This window comes from Myotis nattereri, assembly GCF_964212035.1.
Source record: "Myotis nattereri genome assembly, chromosome: 12".
Lineage (NCBI taxonomy): Eukaryota > Metazoa > Chordata > Mammalia > Chiroptera > Vespertilionidae > Myotis > Myotis nattereri.
In genome coordinates this window covers 12,125,473-12,150,601 of record NC_138087.1, presented here as the reverse complement: position 1 = coordinate 12,150,601, position 25,129 = coordinate 12,125,473, and the positions used below count along the sequence as shown (strand labels likewise).

Sequence of the window (25,129 nt, the reverse complement as noted above, 5' to 3'; positions counted from 1 at the left end):
GAAGCATAAGAAGATGGATTTCTGGTAAAGCCCAGAACCTTATGTCAGACTTTAGAAGAAAAAAAACTAATTTCCCGTCACAGGCCGGTCTCTGTACCACCCCTGCTGAGCCCTTTTGTTCAGTGGAATTCAGGCTTAGATTTGTTGTCTTGAGCACCTGAGTCAGGGCACAGGCCTATGCAATTCTGATTAAGTAGCTAACATTTGCATCCAGACTTTTGTTACTGTAAGGTCTCTTTAAGTTTCCACATTTCTGAGCCTCCCCCACAGTTCCTGTGGAGCTGCATGTCCATAGATGATGGCGTTACAACAGCCCTTTCCTTATGCGCTGGACAGTGCACAGGAAAACCAAGGAGCCAGCTGTTCCAGCTAAGCCGACCAGGCTCCTCCAGAGCAGTCACCAGCGTGTCTGTAGCTTTCTGTCTTCACAGCCCTCTCCTCATTTCTTCCTGCCTCTGATACAGCCTCAGACAGAGCACCCAGGGCCCCAGGGCCCCTGCAATGGGCTGTGTTTGTGGAAGTCTTGTGGCCCAGGAGCTCCTGCTCTTCCACTTTAAGACATTTTTACATCTAGACCGACTGTACCCCTCACCAGCCAGTGCACCATTCAGATGCTTTAAGAAGGGCCCTTCCGATTAGAATTTTCATCCAAATAAAACATATTTAGAAAGATTGCTCTCCCTCCCCAAATTAAAAACTCATTTTATAACATATCCCTAAACAGTTTATCGCTTAAAATACACACACACACACTTCTTTCTTCACTTTCACGGCCACCTTTGAGTTTACTGCACACATGTGCGTGACTTGGGCCAGTGAGCTCTGCATTTCTAATAAGCTGCAGAAATAGCAGGAAGTGCCCACAGGAACGGGGCTTGGTCTGGCAGGGGCCGGAAATGCAGACTGAAGAGCCAGTGTCGTTCTTGAATGTCCCCGGTGCCTAGAGTAGGCGGCCACCCACATGTGTCTGTGTTTACCGTCCGCAGGCTTGTTAGCCAAGAAAGCCGTGGACGCCGGCCTGACCGTGAAGCCTTACATCAAAACCAGCCTGTCTCCTGGGAGCGGCGTGGTCACCTACTACCTGCGGGAGAGCGGAGTCATGCCTTACCTGTCCCAGCTGGGGTGAGGAGAGTTTTCTTTTACGCCGTTGCCTTTGTTGTACCGTCTTCCACATGTATCTTGTGGTGTCACCTGTAACTGACGTAAGCTCATCTGATGGTATCCAGCTCCGTAGTATTTTGTCAGATGGTGAGTGACCTTAAACCCTCACATTCCCACAGAGTAGGACCCTCGGTTGCACTAGCGGTTCATCATACGAAGGTGCCCGTGAAGGGCAGCGCAGGGCAGGGGATCCAGCCTGTGCGTTGGTGGGTGCTGCTCCCTCCCTGTGCCGGGGGCCAGCGTTGGCTCTGCCCTGAGAGCTGCCCTTTGGTATGAAAGCATTATTACTCTGGCTAAGATGTTCTCTTTCCTCGGGTACTTTAGTTATTTGTCTCCAGATACAGTTTCCGCAGCTTCCCCGTTATTCCTAATTCGGATGACAGGTTTTATTCATGTGCATCATAATAGTCAGAAACCCTTAGGAATATATGATAAAAACAGTGAATAGAGACAAGAAGTGGCATATCCGATTTCCACTTTCACTTAGACTTATTTTTATAATTTACTCAAAAGGGAGTCTAATGGAATGATCTAGAATGGATGAATAATGTATCAAAATGCTCCGGGAATGAACGTGTTAAAGGAGCGGCACTGTCCCAGGCGTATTTCCTGAGCCGCTCTCCTCTTTAAGTCAGCGCTCTGCGGGAGCTGTTCCAGCAGGGGGCGCACTGAGAACTCTCCCTTGTGCTTCTAGGTTTGATGTCGTGGGCTATGGGTGCATGACCTGCATTGGCAACAGCGGGCCCTTACCCGAGCCTGTGGTGGAAGCCATCACGCAGGTAACTAAGGGCCTGTGGGTCTTCAGAGCTGTGGCCTCTTCTCCTATGATGTGTGACCAAAACACCGGTCATTTCAAGAAGGTTTAGGGAAACAGGGGATGGGGTTAGATGTACGGCCCTTGAAGTCCAGCTGAACTTACTCGTTAGATAACCTCGGGCACGTTAACGAGCCTCTCTTTGCCTGCATGGCCACGACTGTACACTGGAGGTGGTAAATAGCACCGTTTCACAGCCTGTGGGCATTGAGAGGAGAATGGACATCAAAGACAGTGTGGCGCCTGGACACGAGTGGGAATGAATGCAAGCTCTGACTCCAGATTGTTTAATCTGAAAACTGGTTCCAAGTCAGAGAGGTCTCCACCCACATGAATCTAAACTCACTTGCATTGGCTTGGGTTTTGTCCCATAAATTCTGCAGCGTTGACAAATACCATTAGGTTTGCTTTGCGTGAACTACAGAATCCATGTAAGTCAGCGTGGCTGCCTGTAGCTTTAACTTTTGGTCACCCCCACCTGTTCTCAGGCCCCAGGCAGCAACAGAACTAGGACGTTGCCTCCTGACCTACCTGGCCTCTCCTCATGAGCAGAAACCAGTGACCGTGTCTCTCTGTGTCTTTTGACACAGACGGTCTCCCCCAGGGTCACCCCCGGGCGCTCTCCTGTAGAGGAGAGGACCAGGGCCAGGGAAGCTTGAAGAGCTACATCCTGGCGATGGGAAAACTCAGCAAATGGCCTAAAGCGAGCCGCCGGGGCAGTCTCGCTTCCCGTGACCCGATTCCCTCTCGCCTCACACAGGGAGACCTTGTCGCTGTCGGAGTGCTATCCGGGAACAGGAATTTTGAAGGTCGAGTCCACCCCCATACCCGGGCCAACTATTTAGCCTCTCCGCCCTTGGTGATAGCGTATGCAATTGCTGGGACCATCAAGATCGACTTTGAGAAAGAGCCGCTGGGTAAGACTTGGTTTGTGGGGTTATAATTTCCCCCAGTGAGTTTGAAAATAGAATGGGGAGAGAACCAGTGCTTTCCTTAGTAAGTAATGAAGCCTAGAACGTCCAGAGGTAAGATGACGAGGGAGGAGAGTCTTTATTCCTCACACACAGCCAGACAGAACGGGAATAGAGAAGGATGCACGTAAGAGCAAGGGGGACAGGAAAGAAGTGCCGAGAGTAACAGAGCGCTTGCTCTTCTGGCAGCTTCTCCAGCCCCCTTCTCCGTCTGCTCCGTTAGTCTAATGATAGGCATTGCTTACATACGCCCTCTGTGGGAACCCCTTCAGACAGTGTAACCTCCCAGATTCAGAGAAAAGGATGCTTTGTCTCCTTACCGCTGGTGTTCTTGCTTCCTATCCCCCTTCTCAATTCACTGTATGCAAATTAGATTATATGAAAACAGTGCCCTTTCCGTTGACCTCTAGGAAATTATAACTCAGCGGCACAGGTGGGACTCCTTATCTGTGTATCCCATATGCGCAAATTGGCCTGCTCACTAGAATGTATTTTACCCCCTACGTCAATGCTCGTCATGCTTCTGAGGTCATTCACAGGCGCGCACAGAGCGGGGAAACCGAGTCACGCAAGGTGCAGCACCTTCTCAGCGGAAGTCACACGAGGCAGCCCCCGCCTGCTTACCTTAGCTGTCGTCCTGTAACGGAGTGACCTGTTCACGGTCTACTCGTGCCAGGGTGCTTGCATTGTTGTGCTGCCTGCAGGTGATGCCACTGTTTCAGGCCCCCAAGTAGAGTGCGGGCGTGCTGCCTCGTGTCCCTGAGCCAGGGAGCCTGTGAGGTGTCGGGAGTTCGATGTTAATGCATCAACAACATCTGTTAACTAAGGCGTCTATAAACGAAACACATAAAGCCAGGTTCTATACTGACCAGCTGACCGAAATGTTGCGGCCGAGGCTCTGACACCTGCCCGTGTTTCCTCGGGGCCGTGATTTAGGGTTCACCCTGCAGTGTCAGCGTGGACTTGATAGATAGAACTACCGCCAAGAGCAAGACTCGACTGTATGGAATAAAGAAAAAGGCTGTTAAATGAAGTGTTCTCATTAATAAACATTTCTCCCCCAGGGGTGAACGCAAAGGGACAGCAAGTATTTCTAAAGGATATCTGGCCGACGAGAGAGGAGATCCAGGCGGTGGAGCGTCAGTACGTCATCCCTGGGATGTTCAAGGAGGTCTATCAGAAAATAGAGGTGAGGGCCCGCCCGCCCCCCGCCCCTCCCCCCGCCCCTCCCCGCCCTGAGCGTCTGGGGGAGAGCTGCTCCTCTGTGTCCTCTCTGCAGGCCTGGAGGCTCACAGGGGCAGAACCGGTTCATTAGTCACTCTTCAGAGAGTAGGGAAGTGGCTCTCAGTCATTTCTCTCCTGTGACTCACAGTTTTACAAACCCCACACTCCCCAGATGTTCCAGGCTGAGACAGGTGGGCGGGCAGAAAGGCCGCAGGTTGTGAGTGAGTCCCAGCCAGCTCTCCATCGCTCTCCCTTCCTCAGACCCCTGGGCTGAGGCGTCCCTGTGGCTGAGGACCTCCCCCAGGTGTCACTGAGGTGGAGTCGGTTGGGGGAGTGCACCTCTCACAATTATTTGGATGCTTAAGAATAAATAAATAATCAAACAAGCAAACAAATAAATAAAAGCCACTCAGTAGAAAGCACCAAACTGCTTAAATAAATGAAACTCTTTGAGCGTTTCACAAATAGGGATAAGATGTATGGGGCTTAGTGTTGTTTGTTGAGACCCTTGGATGTTTTTCCTTTCCCTGCTTTCTGCGTTAAGCTGACTCACAGCCTGCTGACAAGGGTTGGGTTTGAAACAAGACAGCAGGCTGTCCGGGGCCCGGGGGGCTGTGCCCTCCCGCCAGCGGCCCTTGGGAAATGAATGGTCTGAGGGAGTTTGGTGGGCATTGCATGAAATGCATGCATTCAGAGGCTGAGCTAATGGACCTGTGGAGAGATTTCAAGCTAATTTGTCTGCAAAGCAGCTGTGGTTGGCTATCCAATGACCATGTGACTTGGAAATCTACTTCCCCAAATCTTCAGAGAGTAAATGATTTCCCCTTCTCTACAAATCTGGATTATTTTTTCTTAATTTGTAAGTATATGGATTAGTTATCTCTTGCTGTATGACAAATTACCCCGAAACTTCGTGGGTTAAAACAGCACGCATTTATTATCTCACAGTCTGTGGGTCCACGTGTGGCTTAACTGAGGGCTCTGCCTTCGCAAGGCTCCAGTCAGAGGTCCGCTGGGGCGCTGCGCTCATAAGGGCACTCACGTGGTTGGTGGGATCAGCGCCTCAGGGCTGCTGGACCGGCGGTCTCTGCACAGCTCACAGCCTGGCAGCTGACACCATCAGGGCAAGCAAGTGAGGAAGCAGGAGAGGCTGAGGGACATAGAAGGCAGTCTCTTCATTACCTAACCTTGGAAATGAGTCACTGTGTTCAGCCCACACTCAGCAGGGGGGCTCCCTTTAGGGTGTGAGTCAGGGGTGGGGGCAGCTGGGGTCCTTGGGCTGCCTGTCATAGTGCATATGTATGTTAAGTTATTTAGCATGGACTGTCTTCGTATAAAGGAATTCTTTTGTATGACTAGAATAGGAATGGTTTTTATTGTCCTCGTAGCTCGCATGTGTGTTATATGTCTATGTGTTGAATTTTCCTTGTGATGGAATGTAATTGGATTGGCCCTCTTTCTGTCTTTTTTTCTACAGACTGTGAATGAGAGCTGGAATGCCTTAGCAGCCCCGTCGGATACGCTGTATTACTGGAATCCCAAGTCTACCTACATTAAGTCACCACCATTCTTTGAAAACCTGGTATGACTTTTTATCTTTAACAAACTGAATTCTTCAAAAGGCTTCTTTCCTTGTAACATCTACTTTATTATCCCAGACCCTTGTTTTCGCCACCTGTTTCATTCAAACCTCCACAAACCCAAGCAAATGCCCCGAGGGAGGGTTTGGGGAATCGGGGAGATTGGCTGGAGTGAGACCTCAGTTTCCTGCCAGGGCTTGTGTGTGGCTGTGTAGAGACTCCGGGGATCAGATGCCACCTGGGTGTGGTTTCGGGGAAGTCCGAGGGCTGTTCCAGGGAGCATCCAGGGCCTGCCATCCTCCCCCTGAGACCCGCTCAGACAAGGAGGCCTTGCTGCCCAGGGTGGGTCCCCTGGGGAGGGGAGGGGATAGAAGTCAGAGTTCTGTGCACGTGGAGAGAGACAATGCCATTTGCAGCTGCATCCTGTTGCTTTGGAGGGGTCAGGGCCAGTCCTTCTCCCTCCCTCCAAGGGTGAGATGTGTTTGGAGTAAAATCACCTTACTTTTCTGAGCACCCCCGATAAAACTGAAAAGAAAAGAAAAAAACACCCTAGAATTTCCTGTGCACTGATTAGGGCTGTCACCTGGTTCAGGTCCACAGAGCTCCACTCTTGAGACTTCCCTTGTGACTTGTTGGAGGAAACCTGGCCACCCTACCTGTGTTCTTTTTTTCTTTTCAAATATATTTCTATTGATTTTTAGGGAGAGAGGAAGGAGAGAGAGGAAAAAATATCAATGAGAGAGAATCATTGATCGGCTGCCTCCTGCACTCCCCCCACCAGGGATCAAGCACAAAACCCAGCGCATGTCCCCTGACCGGGAACTGAACCAGCTGCCTCTTGGAGCATGGGGCACACGGGCTGGGCTGACTTGTTGTGTTCTTCGCTAGACGTTGGAGCCGCAGCCCGCTAAATCTATTGTGGATGCCTATGTGCTGCTGAATTTGGGAGATTCAGTAACAACTGACCACATCTCTCCGGCTGGAAACATTGCAAGAAACAGCCCTGCTGCTCGCTACTTAACGAACAGAGGGTAAGTGTGAGGGAGGTGGGAGCTGAGGACCGACCGAAGGCGGCAGGGAGGGACTAGGCCGGCATTGCTCTTCCGCCTGGTCCCGTTGGAAGCAGACTGTGGCTCTTCACCGAACCCTGGTGCTTGGAAACCAATCAGTCTTTCTGTTTGCTGCTTCGAAGCTTCTATGGGTGAATCCATCAGCAGGTGAACCCTGTCAGGGGGAGAGGGGACAATCTTTGAGCAAGTGTTGTGCGCATTCGGCTCAACTATCATTTCTGCCCCCGGTTTGCCAAGTAGATAAGGCACAAGGGTCTGCTTTTAACCTCGGCAGAGCCTGGCTGCACTTGAACTGCTCAGTGGAAACATAACGTGAACTGCATTGCCGTCCCCGGTTAAGACATACTCTTTACAGAGAACTGCTTCTAAGACTGGCAGTTCCCGCACTCATCAGCAGTCCTCAGTCATGCACCGATTTTAACAGGTACTACACCAGGGTTCTCTGCTGTTAGCTAGTAGACCCGTATTAATCAAAGTCGGTCCCGACTCTCACTTTCCATGAGAATCATCTGGGGAGATAAAGACTCCTGGTTCCCCTCCCCACCTCCTGAATCAGCTTCCTCTGCGATGGGGCCCAGAGCCAATTCGAGGAGCAAAATCCAGCACCTTGTTTTGATTGGTGATTGGTGACCTCTTTTGAGACATGGACTCTTTAGGGAACTGAGTAAAAGCAAATATAATACCTTCCCAGAAAAATGCACGTATCATAACATCTTGGATATAAACGTATCATAACATCTTGGATATAATTTTAGTTGCTCCTGAAACCCATCTATAGGTTCTCTCAGTCCTCAATTAGATCAAACCTTTAAATCACATTAACGCTCACTCATTTCCCAGCATTTTTAAGGTGCGGCCCAGTGAAGGGGTCTCTGTGTTTGTGGTAAAATGTTGTCTCTGACATTCTGAAGTCCCCCTGACCAGGTTTCTGTCTGATCTCAGGACAGGGAGGGATAACTGTTCTGCCTCCTTGGCCTGCTCTGGTTTTTATCTTACGAAATTGTAAATCCTGCTGCCAGTTGTGTGTCTTCCCTTTCAGTCCAGTTCCTGATAACTGGGGGACAAATCTGAACCCCCTTCTGGTTAGCTTATGGGACCTATTTTATGTTTCCCCCATTTTGGGCTCCACCTGACCCCTGACCAACTTACTTAGATTATTTGTCTTTACTTCCTTTTTCTTACCCATTTATTTTTAAGCCTCACACAAGGCTATATTTATCGATTTTAGAGAGAAACATCGATGTGAGAGAGAAGCATCGATCGTTGGCCTTCCGGATGTGCCCAGAGTGGGGATCGAACCCACGGCCCTTTGTACAGGACAACCCTCCGACCAACCACCTGGCCAGGGCTTTCTTACCCATTTTTCATATTTTAATTTTTGTGAAACTTTAAAGGCTTCCGTACTGAATAAATTAAATAAATACTCTTATTAGAGTTCCTCCTACTTTTCTACCCAGATTTATAAGACGGAGGTTGGCCTGGGGTAACGTTTAGTTCCACCTTCCACCCCAGTTGGAGGTTGGGGATTGCACCTCCAGCTGCCTCAGTTGAACTATGGGAACAGCTTGCTGCCTGGGAGGGCATTCTGGGTAGATGAGAGGAATACTGAAGTTTCTGTTTTTCCCTTCTGGGTCTAAGTGAAGGCCATCTTCACCCATTCACTCAGCCGGCTCCCCTCCCTCTTGCCTTGGCAGCCTGACTCCGAGGGAATTCAACTCCTACGGCTCCCGCCGGGGCAACGATGCCATCATGGCTCGGGGCACATTTGCCAACATCCGCTTACTAAATAAATTTTTGAACAAGCAGGCACCGCAGACGATACACCTGCCTTCTGGAGAAGTGGTGAGTATGGTGACCTTGTCTGGCCTGGCTGGTTGGGTGTCTACCCGGTCGGTCACTTTCCTTCGCTCTTAGCTCCTTCCCTGCCCCTCCTGCCTCTGGCTTCCTGCGGTCTCGCCAGGTGTCCATGTGGATGGAGTTCATCAGTGATGGGGACGCCCTTTAACCTGGGAAACCTCGTCCCGCTCAGTGGTCCTGCCTTTGGCTTGACTAAATCTGCTTTCCTGGAGTTGAGCTTCCAGAGCCTTTGAGTGAAATGCACGAGTTCAGAGTGTTAGAGGGGGATTCAGGGTAGGGTAGAGGGTGTTTACCCAGAAGTGCTGCTTTAGGACTGTATTGGCATTTAGTTGAGTTCACCAAACCAGGAGGAGAGAAGGAATGTGGAGGCCGGCTCAGGTCCTACAGGGAACCCGTAGGTGGACCTGCCACAGTGGGTCTGTCTGCTGGGAGGCCTGAGAGGCCGGGAAAGCCTGCCCTTTGAGTCGGACAAGCCGGGTTCAAGCCCCAGCTCCGCCTCAGACCAGCTGTGGAGCTCCCAGCAATGCATTTCCCTCTGAGCCTGAGCATTCTTACCTGTGAAGCAGAAATACTGTTCTACCTACCTCGGCAGGCTCTGAGGCTAAAACGTAAATGGAGGGGGACGTGTGAAACAGCTAGTCTGGTCTGGTCCTCGGTGTCACCTCCCTTCCCAGTGAATGTGGCGAAGCTGCTGGAAACAGGCGAGGCCACTTGAGAAATAACCTTCCCAACCTATTTTAAAACAATAACAGCTAACATTTATGTAGAACAGCAGTTCTTAACCTGTGGGTCGCGACCCCTTTGGCGGTCGAACGACCCTTTCACAGGGGTCGCCTAAGACCATCCTGCATATCAGAGATTTACATGACGATTCATAACAGTAGCAACATTACAGTTATCAAGTAGCAACGAAAATAATTTTATGGTTGGGTCACAACATGAGGAACTGTATTTAAAGGGCCAGAAGGTTGAGAACCACTGATGTAGAACTTACTATGTCTCGGGTACTGTTCTGAGCTGTTTGCATGCATTGTCTAATTTAATACTCATAACAACACTTTGAAGTGGGTACCATAGTTACCCACATTTTAAATTGGGAACCACGGCATCGGGAGCCCCTATATCCCTAAGGCCACAAGTAGAGAAACTGAGTTTAAACCCAGAGAGTCTGGTTTCGACACCAGTACTATTTACCACCACGCCCACTGCCTCACCTGCAGCTGATTGTGTTTTTGTAAAGTCTCTTCATAGACAGTCACTGGTCACCAGGACCAGCTCAGAGCCAGTGCCCAGTAATGTTCGGTGAATCAGGGATAATGAGCAAACTATTCGATGAAAAAGATACAGTTAAATGGTGGGATGCGCCAGAGACCGAGGGGAGGCCTTGCGGGCGGCGGCAGACATCGGGGCCTCCGGGTACTGGCTGTCGCAGTGAACGTCACTTATTTGCGAGCCCCGCCATGACAGAACTTCTAGCCAGATGTTCAGTGCCTCTTAAATAAGGAGACAGAAGCAGAGAAGGACGGACATTTGAGCCAACCCTTGAACTCGAAAGCTAGACCTAGGCCAAGGACAGGGAGGAAGGGAGAGAAAACAGATAATGCGAAGAATAGAAGAAAACAGAAAAAAACATTGTTTCTTCAGAGTGATGAGATGGTTTTCTGTTGCTGTAAAGCAGGGGTGGGGAACCTTTTTTTGCCAAGCACCATTTGGATATTATTTATAACATCATCGCAGGCCATCAACTTAAAAATTAGCCTGCTGTATTTGGTCAAACATCTAATTAACTCACCCTAATGCCTTGGCAGGGCCAGACTAAATGATTTTGTGGGCCTTATATACGCCCCATGGGCCAGACGTTCCCCACCCTGGCTGTAAAGTAATTAGAGGGTAAGAAAGACTTCTTTGAATTTAAAAAAAAAAAAAAAAATCCCTAAAAATTTCACAGGAAAAGTTGGTTAGTTGAAAAAATCTCTCCAAATGTAGAACAGAAAAATAAAAGAGAAATTAGAGAGAAACTGAGAAAAGTAAAGACTGAACTGAGGAAGCCCAACATCTGACTGAACAGAGGTACTGAAAAGAGAAGAGAGGAAATTATCACACACCAACATAAGGGAAATTCTCGACTGCCAGATCGAAGACTCCAGATTGAAAGGGCCGCTGAGTGCCCAGCAGGGTGCCTGAAGATGGCCTGCGCCAGGCACATCCCTGGGAAGCTGAGATCAGCAGAGGTCTGGCCAGGGCAGCTCAGTTCATTGGAGCATCATCCCTTGCACCGAAGGGTCACGGGTTCCATCCCTGGTCAGGGCTCATGCCTAGGTTTCGGATTCCATCCCTGGCGCCAGTCAAGGAGGCAACCGATCGATGTTTCTCTCTCACATCAGTGTTTCTCTCTCCCTTCCTCTCTCTCTCTGAACATATCTTTGGGTGAGGGTTAAAAAAGGAGAAGATCTAGAAACTCCCGGAGAAGCTAAAACAGGTTATATACAATATGCCGGAGATCAGAGGTGCCGAAGCAACCCTGGGAACTTGGACTGATTTCTCCCTTACAATCCTGTCCTTCACACCCTGCTCAAATGAAATTAAAGTAGTAGCACATTCAGATACTCAAAAACTTAAAAAATATCCCTCAATTCCTGTTGCAAAAAGTGTTGCTGAAAGTGTTCCACCAAAATAGAGGAAGGTGTCGGGTGCAGGAGAAGGCAGGGCTGGGAATCCCCAGGATGCGGGTGGAGGAGGGCTCCTCCCTCCTGGGAGGCACCCCGGGAGCAGTGCTGGACTCCAGGATGTAGCCCCCTGAAAAAGACTTTTAGGTAATAAATTGCCTGAGTGTCTTTAGAGGAGATTTGTACTTTAGGCAGATCGTTTGGGGATTAATTAATGGGTAGGAACATAGAAACAGGTTAGCACACACACACACAATGAAAATTATTAATTTCAGTGAAAATTGTTTTTAAATTGCCAAGAAAGGGAAGTCATAGTACATTACCTGACTGAGCAGTAAATAGCATTTACATAATCATAATGCAAATACCAAGTATTGACAGACTAACCATCTGACATCTCTCTATCGGGAGGTCGGGGGGAGGAGAGGTATAGAGGAATTCTTGGGAATGGTGCTTAAGAGAACCACATCCTCATCAAACTAGGAAATGTGGTGAAACTGGAGAAATGAAGAATGCACTGTTCAAACCTAATACCCAGGAGTTCTAGAGGCACAGAATCACGGGAAACCATGTTGGCTTCCTAGGAGAGGGAGCGTGCAGAGCTCCCACTCTAGCCTGGTTAGCACGCAGCATGGCTCCCAGAAGAGCAGTCAGGAGACGGAATCCGGAGCCGCTGGGTCCCCCTGACCTTGGGTTTCGTGACCTGCTTTGCCGTGGGATGCTCAGCTTTGCAGTAGTTTTGAAAGCACATAAAACTCAACTCCCACCTTCTTACTACCCAACGCTGGTAACAGATATTTCTGAAAGTATTGGGCAGGATGTTTCTTTTTGGCCTTTGAAGCAGTCTAGCTCAGTGGTCGGCAAACTGTAGCTCACGAGCCACATGCGGCTCTTTGAACCCTTGAGTGTGGCTCTTCCACAAAATACCACGTGCGGGCGCGCATTTACAGTGCGATGGAAACTTCGTGGCCCATGCGCAGAAGTTGGTATTTTGTGGAAGAGCCACACTCAGGGGGTCAAAGAGCCGCATGTGGCTCGCGAACCGCAGTTTGCCGACCACTGGTCGAGATTATTTGGTTGGACAGAGAAGGCATTTACTATTTTTGTAAGTTTCTCTATTCACAAGCTCTGTCCAGCTGCACACATACAGACTTCCACCCAGATTTAGCTAAGGCCGCGGGGAATTAACCACAGGCTCCTGTGGTCCATCACAACAGCAGTTTGTCGAAGCTGGCTTGAAGGTTTGATAAACGCCTTTCCAAGGGAGCACTCTCTAGAGCAGTGGTTCTCAACCTGTGGGTCGCGACCCCTTTGGGGGTCTAACGACCCTTTCACAGGGGTCGCCTAAGACCATCGGAAAACACATATATAATTACATATTGTTTTTGTGATGAATCACTATGCTTTAATTATGTTCAATTTGTAACAATGAAAATACATCCTGCATATCAGATATTTACATTACGATTCATAACAGTAGCAAAATCACAGTTATGAAGTAGCAACGACAATAATTTTATGGTTGGGGGTCACCACAACATGAGGAACTGTATTAAAGGGTCGCGGCTTTAGGAAGGTTGAGAACCACTGCTCTAGAGGGATTTTATTTTCCGACTTGGTAACCAGGAACAACAGTTGTTGCATCGCTCCACCACCAGCAATGACATCAGATGTGTCTGAAGTCTCAGCTCAGTATTCAGAGTTCCTGTGAGAACATATGAATCTACTTGTGTAAGGTGTTTCTCATATGTACTAAAATATTTATCTTCTCCTTTCCTTTAATGCTGGGCCTTAACCCATCAACATTTCCACTCTCTCTACCTTGACCTCCATTGCAGAAGGGTGACTAATAGAAGTTTGCATTTTAAATGATTTCAGAACCTTACCTTCTTGTGTTTTGCTACCCTTCACAATTGACCATCACTGAGTCTCTGATACTGAGTTAAAACCCAGGGTTAGGTGGGATTCTCTGTTTTTTAAAAGTTTAAAAATAGTTCAGTCAGTGGAAGAGACAAAAACAACCTAATCTACTCTCCTTTTTCCCTTGATGCCTTAGGATTTGAATTTTTTCTAAAACACTCACAATCAACCATTTCAGTTAAGAGAATATCTTTATATATAAAAGGCTATGTGACCAGCCGACCTGTCAGTAGGGATGATGCTCACTCACCACAAGGGGCAGATACTCAACGCAGGAGCTGCCAAGCGACAGCAACTTTGCAGAGTGCCCTCTTGCACTCTGGGACCCCTCGGGGGATGTCGGACAGGCTAGGCCGAGGGACCCCACTCACTCCGCAGACGACCTTTGAGCCCCTGCACCGCCCCAGGTGCGGCTGGCCTGGGAGGGACTGCAGGAGTTGGCTCCAGAGCATGTCCAGCCTGTCTAGCCCAGTCCCGCCCTGCCAGCCACCTTATAATTAATTTCTTTTCAGTGTGCATGAATCCGTGCACCGGGCCTCTAGTAAAATATAATTTGGTCAGTGTAGATAGATGGAGCTCATTGGGAATCTGTAGACCAGGCATCTGTAGACCAACCTGTAGATTGGCTGAGTTTTCCGTTGGCTTTGCACTGACCTGGCTCACTGCAGACCTCTGACCTGCACACCCTACCTGGTCTCCCAGGCCTGTGTCTGCACTCTGTGCCTTTGCTACATCTGTAATATCTCCCCTTTCTCTTCCTCAGCTTGATGTGTTTGATGCCGCTGAGCGGTACCAGCAGGCGGGCCTTCCCCTGATAGTTCTGGCCGGCAAAGAGTACGGCTCCGGCAGCTCCCGGGACTGGGCAGCCAAGGGCCCTTTCCTCCTGGTGAGTATGACATAGGGACATCCCCACGGGCAGCTGCCCCTGTGGACTGGAAGGGACGCTGGGAGGGGCCAGGAATCCATTCTGGTGCTTTATTCTCCACGATGTGGAAGAGCAGTTCCGAAAAGCAAGTGGTGTTTGTTCCTCCCCTGCTTCTTGGTGGACTGGCTTCCCTTCTCTCAGTGAAGAGCAATCTGGAGGTGAAATGGTTCCCTCAGACCAGACATATCCCGGAGCCATGGTCTTTGGGGGTCGCAGTAGAACAGCTGGGCGGAAGGTCTGTGCAGTCTCTGAAATCATATCCAAAAATTTGTCTGTATGTCTTTTTCTAAGGGGAAAATTCCATGGTTTTCATAATGTTCTCAGAGGTTGAGAACCCTAAGTTTGTTTAAGGCCATTGTCCCCGGTGAACTTGAGGAATAAGCCAGGGCTGCTGCTGCTGACCTGTCTGCCAGGTTCCTGCAAGGGAAAAAGTCAGGAGCCTGAGCGTTGGGTAAACTCAGGAAAGTGCTTCCTACGATGCTTTTTACTGCCTGTGGAAGTCTCTTTAGACTCAGCCGGGAAGGACTCTCTCTCTCTATGCGAACAGGACCCTCTGTAGACCCTTCAGCCTTTCAGGGCTTGACCAGGAGGTTTCCCCACAAGGCAGCAGAGGGCTCTCACCTCATCAGAGACCGCAACAAAACCTGCTGCCGGCCTTAATCCTCAGGGCAGGTAAAACAGCTTAGCTGATGATGTCAGTGTAGATAACGTGTGGCTCGAGCCAATCAATGCACTTGGGAAGCCCTAAATAAGTGTTATCCACAGTAAAACATGTGGCTGTCCAGAAGGGAGCCCCAGACATCCAGGCTTCTGAAAATCTTTGAATATCACACACCTATTATTTTGGTTTTTTAATCAATCATTTTGTTCTGTCAGAAAAAGAAATGTTCTCTGATTATTTGGTAGTATGTCAGAGGTCTGCTCTTTTAGAACCTGCTGAAAAGAACCAGAGAAAACAAGGAAGAGGTTTGAGGAAGGGAGCTGGTGGCTGACAGTAGTGCCGGTCAGTTGGGTGGGAGGAAAGGAGAACTGGCACCCAGGGGGCGCTCCAGAGTCTAGACTTCGCTGTAGAGCTGCTCTGTGTCCTGGCTGCCCAGACACCATGTACTTCCATCTGTAGCTGCCCAGCCAGGGCCACTCAGCAGTCTCCTGGGCTGAGTTTATGCAGAGAGGGTTATACAGTTGTGATCTGTGGCATTGAGAGACCTGCACAGCCATTTATACAGAACTAGGGACATGAATAGTGTGCATTTACTAAGATTTATATTCCGCCCCCCCCCCAAAAAAAAAAACTACATAATACATGTATCCAAAAATCTGTACAAAATATCTGCTACCCTGAAGAATCTGCCCTTCCTCCATAAATTTGTTCTTAAATTTGGAAACAGTCTTGGCCAGGTAGCTCAGTTGGTTAGAACATGGTCCCGATACACCAAAATTGCAGATTCGATCCCCAGTCAGGGAACATACAAGAATCAACCAATGAATGCATAAATAAGTGGACCAACAAATCGATGTTTCTCTCTCTCTCTCTCTCTCTCTCTCTCTCTCTCTCTCTCTCTCTTTCTCTCTCTCTCCCCCCCCCCTCTAAAAATCAATAAATTTTTTAAAATTTGGAAGCACCTGTGGGATTTTTAAAAAAATACCTGTGCCTGGATCTCATCCCAAGAGATTATGGTTTAACAGGTAAGGAAAAAGGCCTTGATGTCAGGATTTTAAAAGCTTTCCTTGATGATTCTAATATGCAGCAAGTTTGAGAGCCACTGCTTCATAGCCATGGTTTTCATGACTTTCTCTTCCTCCTGCCCACACTCCCTGCGTGAGAATCTGTGCAGATCGGGGGTAGTGCCGAGATTCTACATTTTAAAAACATTTATTTATTTATTTGTATTGATTGATTAGAGACAGAGAGAGAAATGCCGATTGGTTGCTTTCGCTATGTACACTGACCGAGGATCCAGCACAACCTTGGCGAATCGAATCGGGACGACATTCTACCCAACTGAGCTACCCGGCCAGGGCTCTAAAATTCAACATTCTTAACAAGTTCCCTGAGGGACCCTTATGCAGGGATGTTCTTAAAAGTGTACCCTAGATATCAAGAGACCTTTTAGGGGTACCTAAATATCCTGTTACAGTTAACTAATATTTGGAAATAGAGTGTATTAGTTAATCAAGTATCCTGTTTTATCAATCATTGCTGTATAGTATTGCCAGTTATAGATTGCCATTAAAATGTACTTTATAGATAGCTTAATGTCAAGATTATATTCCATAGGATTTGATCCTTGAAGCAGGAAGTATAAAAGCACACAGTAGGTAATCTTTCACTCTCTTGATAGTATGTTCTATAAGTTGCTTCTCTGATTAAATCTTCCATGTCTGCCAATGGACCTATAATCAAAGCAGAATTGAAGGGAGAGAAATGATTTTCTTTATCTTGTTTTGTGATGTGGATCCCAGTCACAGTGGAAGCTTGCTAAGAGGTGTTGCATCCACAGTGGCTCAGTGTATGGTCAGACTGCCTGAGTTCAGAATACTGGATACTCCGCTGACCGCCTGGCCCGGTGGAGGGGGAATGAGAGCAGCCATTGAAGGGCTCACACAGTGCCTGTACTGTGTAGGCACTCACTCAGCCCTGACTGCTGTGCTATTTATAACGAGGGGGTAGCTTTTAGTGTAAACGATGACTTCGTACTTAGAAAGAACGTTGGTGTGAGAAGAGTTTTGACTTAGGAAGCCTTTTGCGAAGTTTCTGTGTCTAAGGAAAAACTGGGACTGTGTCCCAACCCCTCTCTCGGTCCTCAGGGAATCAAGGCGGTCCTGGCAGAGAGCTACGAGCGCATCCACCGCAGTAACCTGGTCGGAATGGGAGTGATCCCCCTCGAGTACCTCCCGGGGGAGACGGCGGACACCCTGGGACTCACGGGGCGGGAACGATACACCATCAACATCCCAGAGAACCTCAAACCACGGATGAAGGTCCAGGTCAAGGTGAGCCGGGGCCTCTCCACGCCAGGGCCAGCTCACAGGGACCCTGTGTTTGCAATCCATCTTGCTAGAGCGAAACCAGTGGGATCTGGAAGAAGAAAAAACAAAGGGTAGGACTAAGTTAGCCTTAAGAGTTTTACTAGCCCCCTTTCTACCTGCCTCATAACATACCACATATTTCTGTTTGTTCACAGTTATCAGTTCCATTCATACCTCCAAGCCTTTCCCATGCCTCCCAGTTTCACTTAGCCCGGAGACTAGTGGCGAAAGCTCGGGGGTAGGACATTACCTAAAAAACACCTTTTTTATTATAAGAATGTGAACAACAGACGCTGTCCCCATCCGAGTCTTACCCCAAATGACAGCTCCCTGGGTGAGGAAAGGAGGAGATGCCCATGCCCAGGTCCCAGGGGCACTTAGACTCCCAGGCCAGGGTGAGGAGCTGGGCCCAGTGCCTAAGGGACCCCAACAAAACCTGCCGACCTGGGGCATCTCCTCTGCAGGGAGCCCTGAGAGGCTTGGAAGCACTGTGCCCAAGGCCAGAGTGACTCCTGCCCAGAGAGGCCCTTTCTAAGTCTCAGATGCCTCTCACGTCCATCACGCACACTCTCAGTGCCGGCCCATGCGGATGAGTCGCTGGGGGTCTTTTAAAATGCAGCTTCTGAATCAGCGGGTCAGGGTGGGGGCCTGCGGCCGCGCATGTCCCCAGGCGCTGCCCGTGGTGCTGGTGTTCGAACCCCTCTCATGTGGCTGACCTGGGGGCCGGGCACACGCTCCTCCTGACTGAGCTGCCTCTGCTCCCGCCTGACTCTTCTTGGCTTCTTACTGTCGCAGCTGGATACCGGGAAGACCTTCCAGGCGGTCATGAGGTTTGACACCGACGTGGAGCTCACCTATTTCCACAACGGGGGCATCCTCAACTACATGATCCGCAAGATGGCCAAGTAGGCCCGTTCCCTCGGAGACCTGCCCCGGGAGCTGCCCCGGAGCGTGTGCGGAGCCACGGCCGCCGAGCCCCTGGTGCAGACGCGAGGCCCCTGCCTCCGCACGGGAGCTGCCTTGCGGACGGAGCGCAGAGCACTGGCATCGCCGTGCCCTTCCTCCAGGCACAGGCAGCAGTTCCTACAGTCTCTCTTTTCCTTCATCTTTGTATCTTTTTCTCGAATTTGGAGGCTAGCATGGTGGAATGTCAGTAGTGCCAGGAAGAGCTGAGCGTGTCTTTAAAGTTACTGATCACAGAACGTTGATTTTTTACTCTTAGCCTGTTTGTGTTCAGCTGAACACAAACAAGTGTTCTCAGAAGGAGCTCCCTGTCCTCTCTGTGTTTCTCGGTTCTCCTCGGTTCAATGAAACCTTCCCCTGCCTGTTACACCCGTGTTAACGGATGTGGGTGGATGGGAACTTTTGCACACTGCAGATCACCATGGTGATTGTGACGCTCCCCCGCCCCCTGTCCTTTGGAGTGAATGGTCCGGACACCTTGTGGCCAGGTCAGAGGTGGAAACCTTTTGATTATGTAACTTTTGATCGATCACCATTAAAGAAATGTGAAGTTTTCTTTTACTATCTTTAAAATTTTTCAAAAGAAAATTTTGTTCATTTGTCCAGAGGATAACTTTGTTGGGCGGTGGTTTTGCAGAGAGACAGATATTTCTAATTTGAATAAAATGAAATCTATTTTCAAGGAAAACCTTTTGACTTTGGAATTGAATCCTGCTGTGTGTGTGGCTATAGTTTTGGGGTATTTAGAAGAGAGCGGATCTCAGACGTTAGCTTCCCAAAGCCTGGCTGACCTTCAGGTCCTCCTGTTTGTACAGCCGCGGCAGTGACCTGCAGATAACCTGGAGGGGCTGAGGAACCAGCATGTTCTCTGCCCTGTTTGGGAGCAGACAAGCAGGTAGCAGGCAGGGTAGTGAGCAGGTCATAGCTTTGATTTTTGTGTCCTCTAGTTTTATCTGCTTATTTTTATTTCTGAAGTTGTTTCAGGGCACATGTCTCTTATTCTGTGCCAGCAGCAACAATAAAATATAGGCTGAAGTGGCTCAAACATCAGAAACTTATTTTCTTATAGTTCTGGAGGCTAGAAGCCCAAGATCAAGGTTCCAGCCAATTCATTTTCTGCTAAGTGCTCTTTCCTGGAGCGCAGACAGCCACCTTCTGCTGTGTGCTCCCATGGCCTTCGTCAGGGCAGGCACAGAGAAAGAATTAGCTCTCTGGTGTCTCTTCTTATAAGGGCACTAATCATATCAGGGCCCCACCCTTACAATGTCATTAAACCTTAATTAAACCTTCCTTTGAGCTCCCATCTACACAGAGGCACACTGTGGGGTAAGGGCTTCCACATATGAAATTTGGAGGTACACAAACATTCAGCCTATAACAGGGCAAACATAGTATAAAAGGGCCATTTTCAGCAGAAAAATCACCCAAATTGGAGCTAAAAGGACCTATTACAGCTAAAGGAGCAGACTTAGGAAGGTCTGGTAACTTTAGCAGTATTCCCCCTAATAAGTTTCCTAGTCAAACAGTTGGGCTGATTAGAGATGTCAGCTTTCTGAAAACCAAAGAGAACTCTAAAGTTCTGTCATCATCTGAACCAGCCCAGGCACGCCACCCTCCCCTGCATCAGCAGTAACAGAGTTACATCCAATTACTGTCTTTGGAGATTTTTCAAACCCTTTATCTAAAAGGTTTTACGAAAAAATATATATAGAAGACTAACGTGAAGATATTTTCTTTTTAAAGAAAGAGATATTTTGTTTTCATTGTAAAACTGACCCATAGCCCAAAACAGAACGTTGAGAAAACATAAAACAGTACCAAGAGAGAAAAATGGGCAGGTGCTCACTGAAAAACTTCTATCCTCAGTAAAACTGAGGAGGAGAATTAAGAAGTGCTAAAGAATTTCTTCTCACTGAAAATGTGGAATAGGTGTTTTAAAATATCTTGGCCTCCAAACTTGAAGAAGTAATGTTTTTTAAAATGAGTCAGCACTGATGTAATGTAATTCTGGCCTAAAGTAAGTGATAATTTGTTGGTCCACTGAATTGTAAGGTTCATCTTTTTGAGTTAAAATACTCCTCACACCTCTGTCCAATATCAGCTCTCATTTTCTGAGCACTTGTTTCATACATCTCATTTTATCCCCCAAACTCCCCTGCGAGTTAAGTACCATTATTGTCCCAACTTTGTCAATGGGGAGACCGATCATTTAGAAGACAGAGTAGCTATCTGAGGTCACACATCTTGTATGTGGCAGAGCTGGTATTGGAACCACTGATTCCCAGGGTAAAGCTCTCCCCCAGCTCTGCAGTGCTCCGTGCTCACAGAGAGGCTGAGGTGGCGATTTCTGCAAAGGATCTGGAGAAAGTGTGTGGGTGTGCCTGTGTGCCCGCAGGTGTGTGCCTTGACTTTCCCCAATCTGGTTCCATGCTTCTGTGTCACAGGGAAATTTACAATAAAATGAAGGTCACTACCAGGAGGCTGAACTGAACAGGTTTGCCACTCCAAATTCTACGTTCTTACCCATCCCAACACCTGCACAGCACAGTGGGAGCTTTTCTCGGAGGACTCTGGATGTCAGAGAGAGAGAGAGAGAGAGAGATCTGAGAGAAAGACTAAGGGTGTTGTCCACAAGATGAACTGTCAACTAAAGAGCAATTCTAGCTCACTTTGCCTTTTAGGTCTGAAAACATAACTCTAGGTATTTGCACTAATAAAGTATATTTTAATCTCATTGAGATGAAAGCAGGATGAATTTGAAGTTTACTGCAGGAAAAAATTTTAAGCATTAATGTACTGTCCTAATGCAACCCTCAGGGTGATATGATAACAGGTACCAACCATGCTCACATCCCACCTATCACTTATGGTCAGATTCTGACAGTGATCCTATATAATAAAAGGGTAATATGCAAATCGACCGAACAGCAGAACAACCGGTCGCTATGGTGCACACTGACCACCAGGGGGCAGACGCTCAACACAGGAGCTGCCCCACGGTGGTCAGTGCACTCCCACAGGGGAAGTGCCGCTCAGTCAGAAGCCGGGCTGATGGCTGGCTAGCACAGCGGCAGTGGTGGGAGCCTTTCCCGCCTCCACGGCAGCACTAAGCCGTCAGACATCCCTCGAGGACACTCCGACTGCGAAAGGGCACAGGCTAGGCTGAGGGATCCCCCCACCCCCACCCCCAGTGCGTGAATGTTGTGCACCAGACCTCTAGTGCAAGTAGAAAGATTTAACCTTTTCTTTACATGCTTCATCCCATGTCTAAGGCTACAAATGGAGTCATTCATCATGTTTTTCTTTGTATAGGTTTATTTTTTTCTTTTTCAATTACAGCGTTATTACTAGTGAGAAGAAAGCCCTTGCTACCTTTTGTTCTTCCCTGCCTATCATAAAGTAGAGGAGGCATAAATGGTGATGGATGAAGACTTGACTCAGGGTGGTAAACACATAATACAGTGCACCGACGATGTGTTGTCGAACTGTGCACCCGAAACCTGTATAATTTTAACCAGTGCCACCTCAACAAAAAGGAGAAAAACAAAACAAAAAATGAAAAAAGAAAATAAAAATTTGATATCTGTGACTTAAAACTGTAATAAATCTGAGGATATGTAAACAAAGAGATTGGTGTATTCCTAAAATCCAACTTTGGTTCGCTGAATCCTGCGTGGGCGCCAATGCAGGTGTGCACCTGCACATTAGCCATGCAGGAGCTCGCCTCAGCCTGGCCTCCTCGGGGTCTCTGCGATGCAGGGCGATCAGTGCCACATTATCAGAAATGCTGTTGTCAAGACAATCCAACATGAACCTCAGGATGCCACTGGGAGGGACTTAAACAGATCCTCAAGAGCTCTCTAGGAAATGGAAAGTGAGGGATATTTACACCAGAATGTAGGCGGAAATGAGAAGTGCTATAAGGAAGAGAGCTACAAAGCGTTGTGGGCATTCAAAAGAGACCGCTGCCAGCTGGGGGAATTCAGGGCAGGTGGTACGGAGGCAGCGGAAGAGGGGAAACTGAGATCAGTTGCAGCCCATGAGTAGCTCCCCCAACAGGAACAAATTGTGAAGTGAGGTTGGCCGAAGTGAATAATGAACAAAGGGGAAGAATGGGAAATAAGGTTGGAAAAAGAAGTGGGTGCTGGATATGAAAACTCTTTAACATCAAGAAAATTAGGGACCTGGCCAGCATGGCTCAGTGGTTGAGTGTTGACCTATGAACCAAGAGGTTATGGTTTGATTCCTGGTCAGGGCTCAATCCCCAGTGTGGGGTGTGCAAGAGGCAGCCGATTCAATGATTCTCTCTCATCATTGATGTTTCTATCTCCCTCTCTCCTTTCTTCTCTGAAATCAATAAAAATATTTAAAAAAAAAAAAAGAAAGAAAGAAAATTGGGGAACCACTGGAGTTTCTACACAGGGAAGTGACATGCTCAGAGCTGCTTCCCAGGAGAAGTAATGTGGCAGCTATTGCTATGGCAATTGGAAGAAGGCAGAGAGACTGGTTAGGAGACTGTCTAGTTCAAGTGGGACAGAAGAGCTCCTTGGAGTTTCCCTCAATCCAGTGGGAATTACCCCCCCCCCCATAAATATGTCAGTCAATGTTGGTCAAGGTACACATAACTCAAATGGGGTATATGTTAGTGGACAAAGATGTTAATAGCCACCCAATCCGGACCAAGTAAGCCACCTGTAGGGCCAATGACACAGAGCCCTCTGTGCCATTGGTCACACACCCAGCTATGTCTCAGTAAAGGAGAAAGGCCAGAATGACAGACACTCTTGTTCAACATAGCTCTGGAAGTTCTGGCCACTGTACTCAAAACAGCCTGGTACTGGCACAAGAAAAGGCACATAGATCAGTAGAACAGAACAGAGAACCCAGAAATCAACCCAAGCCACTGTGCTCAATATTTGACAAAGGAGGCAGGAGCATATATCAGGGCAGAAACAGTCTCTTCAATAAATGCTGTTGGGAAAATGGGACAGGTACATACAAAATAATGAAACTAGACCACCAACTTATACCATACACAAGAATAAACACAAAATGGATAAAAGACTTAAATGTAAGACACGAAACCATAAAAATCTTAGAAGAAACCATAGGCACCAAAATCTCAGACATCTCTCAGCAATATCTTTACCAATACATCTCCTAGGACAATGGAAACTAAGGAGGAAATAAACAAATGGGACTACATCAAAATAAAAAGCTTCTGACAGCAAAAGAAACCATCATCAAAATAACAAGAGAGCCCACCATAGGGAACAACATATTTGCCAATGATACATCTGATAAGGGGTTAATCTCCAATAGGAAACTCATACAACTTAGCAAAAGAAAGACAATCCAATTAAAAGATGGGCAAAGTACCTAAACAGGCACTTCTCCAAAGTGGACATACAGGAAGCCAAGAGACATATGAAAAAATGTTCAAAGTCACTAATCATCCAAGAGATGCAAATCAAAATGACAATGAGATATCACCTCACACCTGTCAGAATGACTACCATCAACAAGTCAACCAACGACAAGTGTTGGCAAGGTTGTGGAGAAAAGGGAACCCTCATGCACTGCTGGTGGGAATGCAGACTAGTGCAGCCACTGTGGAAAAAAATATGGAGTTTCCTCAAAAAATTAAAAATGGAACTCCCATTTGACCCAGTCATCCCACTTCTAGAAATATATCCTAAGAATCCTAAAACACCAATCAGAAAGGATATATGCACCCTTTGTTCATAACAGCACAATTTATAATAGCTAAGACTTGGAAACAGCCCAAGTGCCCATCAGCAGATGAGTGGATAAAAAACTATGATACAGTTACACAATGGAATACTACACAGCAATAAAAAAGGAAGATTCTTACCATTTGCAACAAAAAGGATAAACCTGGAGAGTATTATGCTGAGCAAAATAAGCCAGTCAGAGAAAGATAAGTATCACATGATCTCACTCATATGTGGAATCTAATGAACCAAACAAACTGATGATCAAATGCCGGGGTCCAACCCCAGAAGGTCCAGGGGTTCCCAAAGGCGTAGACGGAGTCGGCGAAGAAGGAATGACACGGAGACAGCGTTCAGTTGATCAGCAGCCTAGCCAGGATCTCCAGCCAAGTTCTGGTCTCGATCTCCAGAGAGGTTCTGCTTAGGATCTCCAGCCAGGTTCCTTGTCCATGTTCTCTTGCTAGGTTCTCCAGGCTCTCCAGCCAGGTTCTGCAGCCATGCTCCCTCGCTAGGTTCCCCAGCCAGGTTCTGCAGCCAGGTTCAGTAACCAGGTTCTAGTCAGGTTCTCTTGCCAATTTCTGTAGTCAGGTTCAGTCCAGGATCTTTTGCCATATTCTCTCCAGCGAAGTTCTTCTTGTCTGTAGGTTCTGTGTAGGTGCTGTCTTCTTTCTGTCTCCTAAGTTCTGTGTCGTGCTGTCTTGTTACATCTGTATTTGTACCAGTTGATTCAATCCTATCAATCTCTATTCCAAAGGTTAGGGCGTTTCTTATCTCCATTCCAGGGAGTAAAGATTATGTAGCTTAAGCATGATTGTTCATAGTTAAAGTGATTAATTACCCGCCTGGCACTTAGCTGAGGGGTTTTATTCCCTCCCTAACTTCAGGGGAAAATCCCTACCTGGGGAAACAACCTTTCTCAGAGAGGAGACCTTGGTTAAAACACATAGTGCCAAGAAGGTGAGCAAACATATTAAGAACAGTATGCCATATATGCCAGGTCCCTTGAAACAGCAAGGATGGACCGGCTCCCGGCAATCAAAAATAGACCCAGAGTCATAGAATCATGAACAGACTGTTAAACCTCAGAGGGAAGGCAGGGGAGAGTGGGTGGGAAGAGATCAGCCAATGAATTTATGTGCATATATGCATAACCTGGGGACACAGACAATGGGGGGGGGGTGAGGGCCTTGGGGGAATGGGAGTGGGCTAGAAG

The 25,129-nt window shown here is 47.9% G+C and overlaps 1 protein-coding gene across 1 annotated transcript in view; it reads left to right on the top strand.

Moving 5' to 3' along the window:
• The window catches only part of ACO1 (aconitase 1), a 62,161-nt gene extending 42,954 nt beyond the window's left edge, over positions 1–19,207 (top strand). Inside the window, exons 12-21 of the mRNA XM_081103406.1 lie at positions 987–1,122; positions 1,856–1,940; positions 2,736–2,892; positions 4,011–4,135; positions 5,648–5,752; positions 6,639–6,781; positions 8,515–8,662; positions 14,027–14,149; positions 16,997–17,182; positions 18,014–19,207. Coding sequence (XP_080959532.1) covers positions 987–1,122; positions 1,856–1,940; positions 2,736–2,892; positions 4,011–4,135; positions 5,648–5,752; positions 6,639–6,781; positions 8,515–8,662; positions 14,027–14,149; positions 16,997–17,182; positions 18,014–18,127 — 1,322 coding nt within the window. The 3' untranslated portion in view covers positions 18,128–19,207. The remainder of the gene's footprint in view (positions 1–986; positions 1,123–1,855; positions 1,941–2,735; positions 2,893–4,010; positions 4,136–5,647; positions 5,753–6,638; positions 6,782–8,514; positions 8,663–14,026; positions 14,150–16,996; positions 17,183–18,013) is intronic.
• The last annotated feature ends 5,922 nt before the right edge of the window (positions 19,208–25,129 follow it).